This window comes from Haplochromis burtoni, unplaced genomic scaffold (genome assembly GCF_018398535.1).
Source record: "Haplochromis burtoni strain Fernald_Lab_line unplaced genomic scaffold, NCSU_Asbu1 Contig_511, whole genome shotgun sequence".
Taxonomy (NCBI): Eukaryota; Metazoa; Chordata; class Actinopteri; order Cichliformes; family Cichlidae; genus Haplochromis; species Haplochromis burtoni.
The window spans coordinates 113,093-129,142 of NW_024582872.1; the positions used below are offsets into that span (position 1 = coordinate 113,093).

The 16,050-nt window shown below is 43.1% G+C and overlaps 1 protein-coding gene across 34 annotated transcripts in view; it reads left to right on the forward strand.

Moving 5' to 3' along the window:
• ttn.2 (titin, tandem duplicate 2) overlaps nucleotides 1-16,050 on the forward strand; it is a 227,432-nt gene that overhangs the window by 93,315 nt on the left and 118,067 nt on the right. For 29 of the 34 annotated variants that reach the window (XM_042214006.1, XM_042214011.1, XM_042214020.1 and 26 more), the window contains 18 exons: nucleotides 2,995-4,638; nucleotides 5,136-5,186; nucleotides 6,505-6,900; nucleotides 6,999-7,277; nucleotides 7,614-7,883; nucleotides 8,006-8,145; nucleotides 8,243-8,369; nucleotides 9,314-9,580; nucleotides 9,710-9,976; nucleotides 10,232-10,495; nucleotides 11,054-11,193; nucleotides 11,355-11,481; nucleotides 11,579-11,845; nucleotides 11,981-12,247; nucleotides 12,467-12,733; nucleotides 13,204-13,343; nucleotides 13,457-13,583; nucleotides 15,490-15,632. In XM_042214006.1, coding sequence (XP_042069940.1) covers nucleotides 2,995-4,638; nucleotides 5,136-5,186; nucleotides 6,505-6,900; nucleotides 6,999-7,277; nucleotides 7,614-7,883; nucleotides 8,006-8,145; nucleotides 8,243-8,369; nucleotides 9,314-9,580; nucleotides 9,710-9,976; nucleotides 10,232-10,495; nucleotides 11,054-11,193; nucleotides 11,355-11,481; nucleotides 11,579-11,845; nucleotides 11,981-12,247; nucleotides 12,467-12,733; nucleotides 13,204-13,343; nucleotides 13,457-13,583; nucleotides 15,490-15,632 — 5,183 coding nt within the window. The remainder of the gene's footprint in view (nucleotides 1-2,994; nucleotides 4,639-5,135; nucleotides 5,187-6,504; nucleotides 6,901-6,998; nucleotides 7,278-7,613; nucleotides 7,884-8,005; nucleotides 8,146-8,242; nucleotides 8,370-9,313; nucleotides 9,581-9,709; nucleotides 9,977-10,231; nucleotides 10,496-11,053; nucleotides 11,194-11,354; nucleotides 11,482-11,578; nucleotides 11,846-11,980; nucleotides 12,248-12,466; nucleotides 12,734-13,203; nucleotides 13,344-13,456; nucleotides 13,584-15,489; nucleotides 15,633-16,050) is intronic. The other 5 variants (XM_042214023.1, XM_042214033.1, XM_042214034.1 and 2 more) reach the window with 2 other exon arrangements.

Genomic DNA, 16,050 nt, shown 5'->3' on the forward strand with positions numbered 1-16,050 from the left:
ACTGAGCTGAACAATGGGGAGCTGGCTGAGCTGCACAGTGGGCCAAGGGCTGAGTTAACGGAAGCACAGGAAAGTGTACTATGGACTGGGCTGCTAACAGAGCCAATGACTGAGCTATAGACTGAAAAGCATGCAGTAGTGATGGTGGTGATGGTTGTGGACTGAATTCTCCTGAGCCCTCAGTAGAAACAGGGACGGGTGCAGGCACATGCCGGACACTAGCCACTCCCACCCGAGGAGTAGGTACGGGTGCAGAGATGGGCTGTATCCTGGCTGGCCTCACCCTGGGGACCGGAACAGGCACCGGCAACGGCTGGGCAACTGCCCTTCCCACCCGAGGAGCTGGTACGGGTGCAGAAAGGGACAGAGCCTCAGCCGGCCTGGAAACCAGAGCGGGGACCAACTGGGCCTCAGCCTCCCCCACCCGAGGAACTGGTACGGGTGCAGAGGTACGCTGGGCCCGAGCTGCCCCGGGAGGAGGAACACGAGCAGGAAAAGGAGCAGGCTCAGAAAAAACAGTCCGAGAAACGGCAGGCTCAGGATCGACAAAAATAGATCTATCAAAAATGAACCCGCCGTCCACTTCATGTTTTGCAGTCTTAGTATTAGCAGTCCTTGTTTTAATAGTTTTTGAAATCCTTGGGTTAACAGTTGTAGAGTGAGCTGACTTGGGGAATGACTGAACCAGACTTAACAAAACCTGAACTGACAGAACCTGAACTGAGTGTTTGAGACCTGGTGGAGTGGTTCACAGTTTTTCCTTTAACCGCATGTGCAGACTTAGGCGAGCGGGTAGTGTCTTTCATCTCTCCCTGTGTAGAGGGAGCAAAGCAGAATAACTTTTCCCAGTCCGTGTCATCATCCATAAGGGAAGTTCCCCACGGATCAGAGGTGAGCTTATTGTTCTTTTTAGTTATGGCTTCAGCTGGGATGTGTGAAAGGCAGTCATTATAACTCACCACCGGGAGTTGCTCGGCAAATGAAAAGTGACGGCGGCGTGAGCGTCGCCTCCTCTGAGGAGAGGAAGCTGACGGGGCATACAGCTGAGCCTCTGACGTGCGGGACGGCAATGCAGAGGCTGGAGCGTGAGCATCCGAAGCAAAACGGAGCACTCCCACCCGAAGCGGCCGAGGCTTGGGTGCGAGCGGGGCAACAGGCGGAGGCTTTTGGCAACTTCGGGGACCTCCAAAAGCCAGCCGAGTTCCGCGGAATAAGTGCTCATAATCCGGAGCGCGCCACGGCTTCCAGCGGAGCTCCTCCTCCAGCTGGGCAAGGGCTGCCTCCTGGCGCTCATACAGCTGAGTGCGGTTTGCTGGTTCCATGTAATGGTCGTAGTCTTCTGTCATGATTCGGCTGTGTGGCAGGCAGGAGAGGACCCAAACGCAAACTCACAGAGACAAAAGGTAAACTCAAAAAACACAGCTTTATTGCTGGCGTGGAGTGGGACACGAAAAACAATACAAAATAAGCTAAACTGGGAAAACTAAAGCACAAGGAGCCACAGGGAAAAATCACACAGCTATGATGGAGACTACGACACTGACAAAGAGAAACACAGAGCTTAAATACACAGAGGGATAACAAGGGAATGAGACACAGAAGGGGAGCACAGCTGGGAGTAATCAGGCTGGACGAGACAGAGACGCAAAACTAAAAACACTGACATGAGGCATGGACCTACAAAGTAAAACAGGAAACACACTGACTGAATTCTAAACATGCAAACTTAACAGCAACAGGGGAGACATAACATGGAACACAGGGAAGCCATATGACAAAGCCAAAGAGCAAAACCTAAGATAACCATAACTGAGATCTAGGGAAACACGAAACAGTACCACAAAGGACTCAAAACATAATCCATAATATAAAAACACGAGATCTCTCCAAAATGAAACAGGAAACACGAGAGGCAGACATGACAACATAAGACAACAGACATGAAACACACGAAGGGCAAGGGAGACTTCACAGGGGTTGAAAACACAAGGGGGAACTAATAAGCAAATGAACATAGGAGACCTGATGAGCTTAAACATACTATAAACATCAAAATGAACTAAAACTCAAAACACTGGGTCCTAAGACCCAGGATCGTGACATTTATAGGTTACTGCGTTGTGTCTGTAATTGGTGATGAGTTGTTCTGTTTATTTAGAAAAGAAACACCCACTTCAAGTAATACAGAGGAAACCCAGACGTCCCATTTTTGCACTGGGACGTCTGAACGATCTGTGAGAAGCTGGCAGCCTGAAATTTATCTCAAAACCTCACGTGGGCATGCAACATGATCTCTGCGTATCAGGCGATTCATGCACTCAAATTTAAGGTTTGGTAAGTGAGCAAGTGAGAGGATATGTGTAGTTTTAGATGTTTGTGTGCACAGAGAGCTTTTGAAAGAGAAAATGATCCAATTCGTGAAGCAAAACGTAATCACAACGTAAATGATCAGTATCTATTCAGGTTTGGGTGCAGGCATTTGTAAAATAGTTTGCGGTGTGGTCAAATTGCTTTGTATTTGTGGATTGAAGCATGCTCGCATGAGGTCTCAAAAGTTAGCATTTGTAGCCTTTTTTGAAACCTGTCTCCAAATGCACGTATATAACCATGCATGTATACCTCCTATATCTGTAACTTTTCAGTCATCAGTCCAACACTGTTTTTTTTTTAAATTAAGCTGATCACTAATTTGCAAATTTCCTATTAGCTCTACTAAATGCACCATTAAACTTTCTGTCCTTTGTTGGAGAAACTGGAAATGTCCCTGTCATCTTTTGTTTGTTGTTCTTAAATCATTCAAAGTTATCTTCCTAAAATCCCTGATTACATTTTTATCCTTTGTATATTAATATTTATTTATTTATACTCTTTTTCACGAGTTGCTATTTTCTTTGTTTGTACAAATTGTGATATGAGTTTAGTTTACTGACACTAAACTGTATTATACATACAGCCGATGTTTAACCAAGTAATATGAAACATTTGATGCCTCAGAAACAGTTCTACACAAAAAAGGTCAAAAGGTCAAATTGGAAGAGGATGTGACGTTTGAGATCCCCACGTTGAGAAAGACAACCAGGGTCATGAGAGAGGTGGAAGAAGAACAAGAGATTATCATATTGAAGAAGATCCCATCAGTTCCACAAAAAGAGCCTGAACAAGAGGAATTACCTCTGGTCACCAAGACCACAGTTGTTAATGTTGAGGAGATGGTACATAAAGAAGAAGCTGCTGAGATTATGTTTGTCACCACGAGATATGAGGAGGAGAAGAAGCTAAAAGAGAAAGCAGATGTGGTGAAAAAGCCAAAAGTTATTCAACCTAAAGAAGAAAAGGAAGAGAAAGAGACTCCTAAAGATGCGTGGACCCAGCAGAAGCCTGGCCCAAAAGATGAGAAACCCAAAGATACCATTTCTCTGAAGAAAACTCCCAAGACACCTAAGGAGGAGGAAAGTGCCCCACCCAGTACAGCCCTAAAGAAAGTTAAAAAATTGCCTTTGGATGAAGTGGAACCAGAAGTAGTCAAACTGAAACCCTTCGAGAAGCCTCTTAAACCAGCAGAGGATCCAGAGAAAGACAAGAAGGAGAGGCCAGAGAAGGACACGTCACCTTTTCAGAAGGGGGAAAGGCTTCCCAGACAGGTGGAAACCACAGAACCTCCAAAGCGATCTGAGAAAGAACCTGTTGAAGTAAAAGAGCCACCAGCCAAGGTGCCAAAACCAGGAGACCAAAAGAAATCTCCAGAGAAGGAGCCTGAAGAGGACAAAAGGCCAAAAAAGGTGAAGAAGATTCCAACAGTGGAACCAGAGATAGAAACAGTCAAGTTGAAGCCCTTTGACAGGCTGGCCAAACAGGCTACAGAGCCTGAGAAGAAACCCGCAGAGGAGAAAGAAAGGAGGCCAACTGATGATCTGCCAAAACGTCACACAAGTCCAGCTGAGACCCCTGAAGAACGGAAACAACAGGCTAAACCAAAGAAACCTGAGATCCCAGAAGCTCCAGAGAAGAAGCCGGTGAAACCGGAGAAGGTAGATGTAGCTCACTTGGAAAAGACCATACTTCCTGTTCCAGCCCCCGCTGAGAAACTTGAAAAGGTTCTCGAGGAGAAAAAACCTCTGCAAGTGAAGAAAAAAGTGTTATCAAAGGAAAAAGAGGAAGTATCTCTAAAACCTGTAGAGCAGCTCAAGAAGGTAGAGCTCAAAAAGACTCCCTCCCCGAAAGTTGAGAAACTTAAAGAAGCAGAGAAAGTTGCAGCTGAGAGAAGGCCAAGTCTTGACAAACTCAAAAAGCTTCCTAAAACTGTTTCACCCAAAGAATCTATTGAGGATGTGATTCTAAAAAAAGTCCCAAAGAAGCCTTTGCAAGAGGAAGCCAAGGTTAAGGAACCGGCAAAGCCTGATGAAGGAAAGGTTCCCTTGGTAAAGGAAGTCTCTCCTGGAGCCGTGGAGATGAAGAAGGTTGCCACTCAGGCAGAGGAGGAAGTATTTGAAGAGGAGTTTGAAGCTGAGAATGAGGCTGTGCCAGAGGGAGAGGAGGCATGGGGCTGGGAGCTGGTTCCAGAGGAGAGTTACGAGCTAGAGGACTGGGAAGGTGAAGCAGAGGAAGGTGCTGTGAAGGTTCCAGGGGTGGCCAGGAGAGGTGAGATGGTGGCATCTTCGGTGACAACCAAAAAAGAAAAAACCCTGCCTCCCTGCCATCAATAATATCCACTCATCTTCGCTTCCATAACCTCATTTTCCCTCCATCGTATTTTAAGTGTGATGCGATTTCTTCATCTTTTCCTTAGACTTGTGTAATCATTCCGTGTCCGACTGCCAGTCACGTTTACCGCTTTGTTTCATTTTTGTTATGTCGTTTATGTTTCTGCTATTTGACCATTCTCCATTATGTATTGTCCCCACTCATTGCATTCGTCTTTGTTCTTCCATTTATTTTAACTTTAATGTATTGTCTTCCTCATCGTGTTTTTGTCGACCCCCATGTGAGTGTCAATACTTCATAAACTTACCATCAGAACCATTTCATAATCCCCAGTCCATTCACTACACTGGAGTTCCTTACCCTGGCATGTTTAGCATGATAAGTATGTATGATTAGCCTGTGAGCATAAAATAATTTATATTCTTCCTGAACAGAGGGACAACCAACAGAGGAAGCAGGAAGAGGTAGAGGTAGAGGGCTGAAACGTAAGTTTTACCTTGATAAAACAATGATGTTCCAGCAAAACCAATGTTACCGTTTATCCAGAAAGGATTCACAGCGCTTCATTTGTTCACAATTTGTCACATGACAGCATTATTCCAAAATGGATTAAAATGGATAAAAATCTGAACCCAATACACTTTAATGACAAAGCCCAGATGTCCCAGCTTTACACTGGGACATCGAAACACCGCTGGCAGCCTGCAATTTGTCTCAAAACCTCACGTGGACATGCAACGTAATCTGTGTGCATCAGGCTATTCATGCACTCAAAGTTGAGGTTTGGTAAGTGAGCACGTGAGACGTTATGTGTCGTTTTAGACATCTGTATGCACAGCAAGCTTTTTGAAAGAGAAATTGATTCAATTCGTGAAGCTAAACTTAATGAGTTGTGCATAAATAATCGGTATTTAGCCCTGCTAAATGCACTGTTACATTTTCAGTGTTTTCTTTGAGAAGAATGTCTTTATGCTCTTGTTTTGCCTTTGTCAAAATAAATTAAATTAATTTGTTACCTCAAAATTTGACACATAGTACCCAATAGTGACAAAGTAAAAAAGGTTGCTTTGAATTATTCCTATTTGATTCAGATTGAAAAACAAAAACATGTACATAAGTATTCAGAGCTCTGAATACTTATGTACATGTTTTTGTTTTTCAATGCCATGGCACTCAGACTTGAGCTTAGGTGCATCCTGACCACCTCCCAGATATTTCTTACCACTTCCAGAAGAACAACTGGGCCTGCATGGTAGATGGTAGCACATTTCAGCAGCAGGAGCCTAGTCAGGAAAGACAGTACAGAGACATCCTTGATGACAGTTTGCTGCAGAGCGCTCCGGACCTCTGCAGCAAAGGTTCATGTTCCAACAGGACAACACACCTGGAGAGATCTGAAAATGGCTGTGAACCACCCAAGTAACCTGAAGAATGGGAGAAACTGCCCAAAAATCGGTGTACCAAGCTTGTAGCATCACACTCAAAAAACCTTGAGCCTGTATTTGCTGTTAAAGGTGCTTCAACAAAGTATTGAGCATAAATACTTTGATATAAATTGTTTTTTAAGAAACTTGAGAAAAGTTTCTAACTTTTGTCAGTTTGCCAGTTTTGTGGGTTATTCTGTGTCAAACCTTGAGGTGAAAAAAATGGATCCATTTTGCTGTAACATCACAAAATGTGGGACAAGTAAAGCGCTGTGAATACTTTACTGATGCAGTATGCAGATACAGATATGATGACGTGAGCATGCCATTCTTTTTTCAAATGAAATGTGAATTGATGGTCTTCAATTTGTTTATTCAGCTAAGCAGACCCCATCTCCTGGAGAGGGCAGGGGTCGGGGGCTGAGGCCTGGTGGGAAAGGACCACCACCACCAGAGGAACCTTTTGCAGGGTTCAAGCTCAAAGCTGTCCCGCTGAAGTTTATCAAAAAGCTTCAGAACATTGTTCTGCAGGAAGCCGAGTCTATCGGCTCATCTGCTGTCTTTGAATGTGAGGTCTCACCTTCCACTGCTGTTACTTCTTGGATGAAAGATGGTAGCAATCTCCGTGAGAGCCCCAAGCACAAGTTCACTTCAGATGGCAAAGATCGCAAATTGAACATCATTGATGTCCAGCTGTCTGACACTGGGGAATATACGTGCGTGGCCAAGAACGCTGGCAAAGAGATATCTTGCACCGCCAAGCTTATCGTTGAAGGTATAATAATGTTTTGGCAGTCCTGAGATGCACAAAATGTAACCATTGGAATCCCCTCAAATAATGTGTGATGTCTCTGCTATTTTGTCATGTTAAAGAGCTACCTGTGAAATGGATCAAAGAACTGGGAGAGGAGACATCAGCAATCAAGGGTCAGCCTCTGTATATGACCTGCGAGCTGAACAAAGAGAGGGATGTGATATGGAAGAAGAATGGTGAGGTCCTCAAGAAAAAGGAGGGCAAGATTCAGATCAATATCATTGGTATGCAGCACGCGGTGACCATCCAGAACTCCACGGAGGAGGACGCCGGTGTTTTCTCATGTGAAGTGGCTGGACAGGAAGACGTTAAGACTACAACAAATGTCAAAGTGATTGGTAAGCAGAATGAGACGTGCTGCACGCTCCTACATGTCTCAGTACACATTTTTATCAAATTTTGTGGCTTGTTTGTAGTTTGCAAAAACAAACATAAATATCATAACATTATTATGCATCTTTATATCCTATTGAAAAAGATTGCCACAAAGTGTCATGCAGCTAAATGTGATTTATTTCCATAGCTTGGACATTAAATAGAGATCCTTGGAATTTTCAAACTGAGTATCGCTTAAAATTTAAACCACGTTAAGACTGAGCTGATTTTGTCATGCAATGTTTTATTTGTGCAAATTCTGAAACATATGACTGTCATTGACTCTCAAAATTCAACAGAAATTGTCAAAGACTGGATAGTGAAACCACTGAGAGATCAGCATGTAAAACCAAAGGCTGCTGCAACATTTAAATGCGAGCTTTTCAAGGAAACTCCCAACTGGAAGTGGCTCAAAGGAGAGAATGAAGTCCAGCCATCTGACAAGATTGAGATCAAGAAGGAAGGAAAGGAGCTGACGCTCGTCATCAAGAACTGCCAGCCTGATGACGTAGCAGAATATGCGCTGGAGGTGGAAGGACGCATCTACACTGCCAAGCTAACACTTGGAGGTTCATCCATTTACTTACTTATATCCATAATAACTGTAATAATTTAAATCATTGCAATAGTTTTCTGTTGCTGATGCATAAGATTTAATATTGAGTACTAATTTCTAATAATGTGTTCACAGAGCGGGAGGCTGAGATCCTAAAGCCTTTGGTCAGCGTCGAGGTGGTTGAGAAGGAAGATGCCATGTTTGAGACTGAGATTTCTGAGGACGACATTCCTGGGGAATGGAAGCTCAAAGGAGAGGTTTTGACCAGATCCCCGGTAAGGCACAAAGGGCTTGTCTTATATTGCTGCACATGTTGTCTTTAATTTGTATGTTCACTCTTTATTCGTGAGTATATTGTAATGTTTTCACTAGACATGCGACATCCAAATGGAAGGTACAGTGCGTAGACTCAAGCTAAAAAACTGCCAGCTGGACCAGGCGGGAGAAGTGACCTACACGGCTCTGAACGCCATAACCAGCGCCATGCTTAATGTCAAAGGTAAGGGGAACTCCTGTCACCAAGAACTGCAAATTCTGTGTGCTGTAAAAGTGTCCTGTAAAAATAAAGGTGTGAGGTCTTAACCGAGGCGTCCTGTGAGAGTGGACCTTACATCTTTACTGAAAAGGATCGACAACTCAACTTGATCATTTGTGCCACTATATCAGTCTGGTGTGGGATCTTAGCTATTTTCACTGGTTGAATTGGTGTGCTGTATCTGTTGTTGTTGTAAAGTCTTGTACTGGAAAATATAAAGTATAAATGTGATTTTGTGTCCCTCTAAAGTTTATTTGTATCTTTTGTGGTTAAATGTTCTATGTTAAATCTGTGGACATGGACAGTTTATTAGTTAGCACATGTTAGTGAATGTGTTACGGGACTCAATTTGAAAGGGACTTGGTTTTAGCAACAGCAGTGGAGTTCTGCAACAAATCATTGATTTTCCCCGGCAAACATCTGCTGGAGTGCGGACTTTAAGAAGTGGACAGAAGACACCTCTTATTTGCATTCTCTGGGAACTATGTTCAGAAGATGTTTTTTCTACCCTGTGGCAAAACTTGAATGTGAATATTTTGAATTCTTGTTACTAACAACATGGTGTTCCTTAATAATAACTTCAATATAGGAGGTCTTTCAACACCTTGTGAGAAAGAGGACTGATGTAGTTCAAGATGGGAAGAACACTGTGAGCTGGCAACAGCACCTTTGTTGTCTTACTGACCATTTTAAGCACTTTGGAGTGATCTTCAGTTTAGTCAATAGCAAGAAGTAACTTAGTGTTTTAATAGTCCCTGATACTACGTGCTTCCTGATTCAGGGTAATTATACAGCTAGAGGGACATTTAAAGAGATACAGAAGGTACAGCGACCTCAGGCTGTAGACTCCAGTCCTGTTGTTGTGTTCTGTTGTTGACATATTGTGCCTATGTCACTTTTTATCTCAGAAGTCGAAATGGACTTTGTTGTCCCGCTGAAGGATGTTTCTGTGCCAGAAAAGAAACAAGCTAAGTTTGAATGCACCATCACAAAAGATGTTTTTAAAGTCATGTGGTATAAAGGGGCTGACATCATCACCCAAGACCAAAAATATGACATCATCGACGACGGAAAGAAGCACATGCTGATTATAAACTGCTGTGAGTTTGATGACGAGGACGAATACATGATTGAAGTTTTAGGCAAAACCTCAAAAGCTAGACTCACAGTGGAGGGTAAGTAATGGGCCACGTTTACTGGAAAAAAGGCCAGAACACAATTGTTTTCACTGCATTCATTGTCTTGGTTACCCCACCATCATATGAGCTAACTCATATGACCCTGTTTTATTAATGCAATTGTAGGTATCAGGCTGAAATTTATCTCACCAATAAAGGATCAAACTGTAAAGGAAGGCAAAACAGCTCGCTTTGAGCTGGAGCTTTCTCACGAGAACATCCCCATCACCTGGTACAAGAACGACAACAAAATTCATCCGAGCAGAACTGTTGTCATTCACGTGGATGGAAAGAAGCACACACTAGAAATGAGAGAAGTGACTCTAGATGATATCTGCCAAATTAAGGCTGAGGCCAAAGGAATTCTTTCCATGGCCAACCTGACAGTTATAGGTAATCCAAGAATAACGACCTGTCCTTTCTGTCCTCATTGTCAAGTGTGTCGTCCTTCCCACAGCTTTGTGTACACTTTGTCCATTGTTGTGTCTGTCTGGGTCTACAAAAGTACTGTATCCTTGTCTCTGTGATATATAAGAAATCATTTTTTGTGGTTTTCATTTGTGTTTCTCGTGTGTCTTCACTGTCGTGTTTTGTGCACTGTATATTTGTGGTGTATTGTGGAATTACCCCAAAATATTCCCATTCTAGAGGGAGATCCGTACTTCACAGTTAAGCTGCAGGACTATACTGCAGTGGAGAAAGATGAGGTGGTTCTAGATTGCGAGCTCAGCAAAGATGTCGATGTCATGTGGTACCACAATGAGGCCGAGATCAAAGCTTCTAAGACGGTGAACATTAAAGCTGAAGGCAAACGCAGAGTCCTCATAATCAAGAGAGTTGGGGACAAAGACAAAGGACAGTACCTATGTGACTGTGGAACAGACAAGACGACAGCGACTCTTCACATTGAAGGTAAAGACCCAGAAATCTCTTGATTTTGATATTCGGTCATTTTGAGGCAGCTTCCTTCCCTTCTTGATACTCGTCTTCACTTGCACAGCCCGTGCATCGCGTCCTATCGCTCACTCTTTTTTGCAATTTTTTTACTTGAAGCACTTCACTTTCCAATCAGCGTTTACTGTTTTTTTTCCGTCTCTCTCCATTAACAGCAGAAACTGGAAGACTAAAAACTAAAAGATTTAAAGTTTCCAAGAAGCTAAACTGTATTCAAATCTATGTGTCAGTCCTGTGGTGTCGTTGTCATATCGCTGACTTCTGGTTATGAGATTTCCTTTTCAAAACACATCACTTATTGTCTTTTGAAGCACTTTGTCACTTTAGTAATCACACAGTTTCAAACTGGATCAAATCATCACAACATTTTATTTATTTTATTACCACGAGGCACTGGTTTCTGTATGTGTGTCTGTCTGGTGTTGACTTGTTTTTGTGTGTACATTGTGTGTACATGTTTGTATATGTTTATATGTTTATGCCATTGATTTTTTTGTCCCCTCTTCAAAACGTCAGCTCGTCACATAAAGGTGGTTCGGCCGATGTATGGCGCTGAGGTGTTTGACGGAGAGACAGCTCGATTTGAGGTTGAGCTCAGTGAAGACGATGTCCATGGCCAGTGGAAACTGAATGGGGAACTCCTCAGTCCATCCACTGTATGTCACTGCATCTCAGCAGATATTCATTTATCTGTGGTTTCATTCTTTTACTTAAATCTGGATGTCGATACGCTAGTAGAGATAAATCGTAGTTGTGTCCTCATCACGTTTCTTTCACTCTCACAATTTTGCTGAAAACGTTTGTTGGCCATCTGCAGGATGTTGAAATCGTGGAGGACGGTGCCAAACATACTCTGGTCTTGTACAACTGCAGAGTACCTCAGACCGGCGAGGTCATGTTCACTGCCGCTAATGCCAAATGTTCTGCTAACCTGAAAGTGAAGGGTGAGCTTCCCACCTTCCTTTTTTTGAGTCAGCGTGGAAAGTCTCTGCCCACTCAGATATTTTGATTTTTTTATTAACTATCTGTCTGAATCAACAGAGGTCCCAGTGTCATTCATTACACCTCTGGCTGATGTACATGTGTATGAAAAGGATGAAGCAAAATTTGAACTAGAAATTTCCCGGGAGCCCAAAAGCTTCCGTTGGCTGAAGGGATCTCAAGAGTTGTCAACAGATGACAAGTTTGAACTCCATGTGGAAGGAAAGAGACACAGTCTTTTTGTAAAATCTGCCAGATATGAAGATGAAGGTAAATACATGTTCGAGGCTGAGGATAAGAGGACATCCGGAAAGTTGATTATCAAAGGTAAACAAAGTTGGATCTCTTTAGTGTTTTTAGGAGAAGATTTGTTTGGGTACGTGACTGAATTCTTCTTTTGCGTGCTCGCTAAACTTTGTATGCCAAAAGCCTTTTAACGACAAACGCCACATTTCTTGTCAGGTATTCGCCTTGCATTTATCAAGCCAATAAGAGATGTGACCGTAAAGGAACGTGAAACTGCAGAGTTCAGCGTTGAACTCTCTCATGAAAAAATCCCAGTCGTCTGGTACAAAAATGACGTCCGTTTGCACCCCAGCAAAGTGGTGCACATGTCCGAGGAAGGAAAAGTGCACACACTGGCCTTCAAGGAGGTCACAATTGATGACACGTCTATGATCAAAGTGGAGGCGATGGCCAAGACTTCAGAGGCCATGCTCACCGTTCTGGGTTAGTATCGTACCGCAGAGGGATGCATCCAGATTTCCATAAAGAATGTACTGAGTGCAGGACTCGTGTACTTGTTGCCATGAAAAAACTACATCTTCCCTTTACTGTATTAAAATGGAATTAACGTGTGACATTTTTGGGTGAATGTATACGCTGCACTTGCCATGACTTTAGCCAGTGAATGTTTTCAGCTGATATAATCCTGGTGTCTGCCCACAGAGGGCGACCTGTACTTCACAGTGAAGCTCCAGAATTACACCGCTGTTGAGAAAGATGAGGTGATTTTGTCCTGCGAGTTGAGTAAGGCCGCTGCTGAGGTCAAATGGTTCAAAGATGGCGAAGAAATCTTTCCCTCCAAGAACATTTCCTTCAAATCTGATGGCAAGAAACATATGTTGGTCATCAAGAAGGCAGCAAAGGGCAACATGGGCGCTTACAGCTGCGACTGTGGAACTGACAAAACTACTGCTGACCTTAACATCGAAGGTAATACCTGTGGTGATCCAGCCCCTCAGACTCCACCGGGACTGCAGAGACAGGCCCCGCCCACCAGCACTCACCAAACCCCGCCTCCTGTTATCTCCATTTGTCCTGCACTACTGCAGCTTCCACTTTATTTCTAAATGCTTGTAAAAGTTATCATTATAATACTTGAGAATAATTCAACCTTGCACATCTTACAGTGCATGGTATTATGGATCTGTAGATGTGTAGATGTGGATATACGTTGAAATGTTTTATGGGGTTAATTATTCTCAAGCGTTCCTCAACTTCTGTTTTTACACAAATTGTAAGCTCGTCTTCTGATTTTAACTCTCCCGTCTTGTCCTATGTTTAGTTCATCTGTTACACTGTATCTGACAATGGGAAACTCTTTTCACAGATGTCGTCTAATACGTTTCCTTCGCTTCCCTTCACTTGTAAGTTTCGCTAACATATTTTAACAAACTTCACAGAACGTGACATCAAGGTTGTCCGCCCACTGTACAGCGTGGAAGTTACAGAGACCGAGACGGCGAAGTTTGAGACAGAGATTTCTGAGGAGGACCTTCATGCCACCTGGAAACTGAAGGGCGAGACACTTCATCTGTCTGCTGTAAGATTTTACACCTATAAAATATAATTTCAACACATTTGTTGGAAATTCCATGAAAATGTTTTGAATTGGCACATTCATCTCTTGTTGGTTTGCACATTGTTTGTTCTCAGAATGTGGAGATCAAGGAGGAAGGAACCCGGCACTTATTGATCCTCTATAACTGCAAAATGGACATGGCTGGAAGTGTTGACTTTGCAGCAGCGAATGCCAAATCCTCAGCTCAGCTCAGGGTCAAAGGTGACTGAAACAAGTCTGAAGTCAATCACAGCGATTTTTGAAATGTCTGTGATAACATTTGCTAGTATGAAACTAAGGCTACGTTCACACTGCAGGTCTTGATGCTCAATTCCGATTTTTTTTGTCTGCTCGTTCACACTACAAATAAAATGCGACAGCAAACGCACTCTAGTGTGAACGCTCAAAGCGGCCCGCATGCGCAAAAGAAGACGTCACACACAACGCACTCTGTTTAGACCCAGACCAAACTATTGTTTGACTGATGACCCTTAAGATAAAGACTTCAGACTTTACGTTTCCCAATTTTTGCTTTAAGTTATTAGGTTATTTACATAATAATGTAAATAACCTAATAATGATCCTTATTGCTGTTTTAGAGGAGCGCTGCTTCAAAGGATAGCTGCAGATTTCTGTCAGAACCTGCAGGTTATACAGGACAAATAAAATGTTCACGTTGTCTTCCCAACAGTTTCACTGACATCCACACTGGATGGTCAGGAAGCGTTCGCGATGTCTTCTCCGGCGCTGATAATTAGCGTCTGTCTTGTGTCAGTGACGTAAAAGACGGATTTAATGCGACGTGACCATCAAACAGCAGTCGCTTTCTAAAACATCAGATATGTATCGGATTCAGCACCACATACGAAAGTGACCCAGATCGGATTTGAAAATATCGGATTTGTGCCGTTCACACTGTCACACCATGATCGGATAGATGGGTTGCATAGGGTCAAAAAAATCAGATTTGATGCGCTTTCGCCTGCAGTGTGAACGTAGCCTAAAATTTCCTGAAATTCCTCCTCTTGATTTGAGTTATCAACCCATCCCGTGATCCTCTTCAGTAATAGAATTAACACAAGGAGCACTATTTGATCAGATGATAATTTGTTGTTTTTAATAATTCAATAAATAATTAAAAGTTAGTGATGCAGTTGTTTTAATAATATTTCCCTTCACATGATTCATTTTGATTGATCTTGTTCCAACTTGTCTCTGAACTAGAATTTAATTCAGTACAATATTTAAATAACTCAGCGACTGATTGAAAGCTCCTATAATGGCGCAGGCTTAGAAGTTTCTAGAATTAAAAACTATTTCAAATTTTGCTTCTCTCTCACTTTTAGATTTATCAAATCAGTAAATGTTCAGAAAGTTCAGCAGTCCAGCTACACAATCATAAACAGTCATTCTTGTTCACAGTGTAGGGATTTAAATGTGAATTAACTTTAATAGATGAGTCATTTTGATGGTGAGACTGCAAACTCTTCAGACTGACAGCTTTCTGATTGCATGAGCTGTCATGCTGCCAGAGTGCATTTCAACAGGCTGTAAAGGGGCCTTAATTCAGGCATGTGAAGAAGCCTGTTATAAATAATTGATGTGGCTTGTTAATCCACGCTGACTTCCTAGAGCTCTGTATGTCCCGTGTTACCAAACTACCCAGTAGTGTGACGTTGGGTAACTCCTGTGAGGACATTCACATTCTCCTTTTCCTGGGAAATTGCAATCTTGTGATTGACAGGAGCAGACCGGCTTCCCTCAATGGATTTGGCAGATGTGGGCTCTCAGCCTATCAGGCTCCTTAGTTATTTTTGAAGCCACATTCCTTATCTAGAGAAGGGTTGCTGTGATTGGCAGGGGGGAAGGGTAGAACCCCGACTCTCACTGGCTCTGCCTGCCGTTTACATCTGACAGTAGGATTCATGCTAATGAGCTTGGACACCTAATGCCAAGTCTCAGGGCAGCTTGTTTCAGTTGTCCAAGGTCTTGCACCAGCAGCCTTCAGCTCAAAACACCATGAGGAATAGCCACTGAGGATTAGCCATGTCTCTCTGGGCGTTTTTTGGTTTTCATTGACCTGTTTTTCGGTCAGGGGCGCTAACCATGTTTTCTTCCCAATCTAAAGCCCGAGTGATTGGCCTCCAGAGGCCTCTGAAGGATGTTACCGTGACTGCTGGGGAGACTGCCACCTTTGAGTGCGAGCTGTCATACGAAGGCATTGCTGTCGAGTGGTTCCTGGGGGGTACAAAGCTGGAGCCAAGCGATAGAGTAAGTCTCAACATATCTGACTGAGCCCACGCAATGTTTCTTTACTGCGGACAGGATCACTAGGAGATTCGCTTCCTGAAACACAAGACCCATTAACATTCAGTTACAAACCACTACAGAAGTCCAGGCCTCATGATTGTGTCCCACAGCCAGAATTTCCCTTTCCATTTGTACACAATGTTCGTTTTTTGTGTCCAATGAACTGCTCCGGCTTCATATAAGGCTCTGCTGGTGTGGGTTTGGGATTCCTGGTTTTGAGATAACATAGGCAGGAAGGCTTTTCTGCCCCACAAGCGTTTCTGCAGGGTTATTTTTAACAGCTGAAGGAGGCTGAGGTGCAGGGCAAGTGGCAGCAGAGCTATGACAGCTACAGCTACAAAACACATGGACTGCTATAAGTGTTTTGCTTGAGCTGATG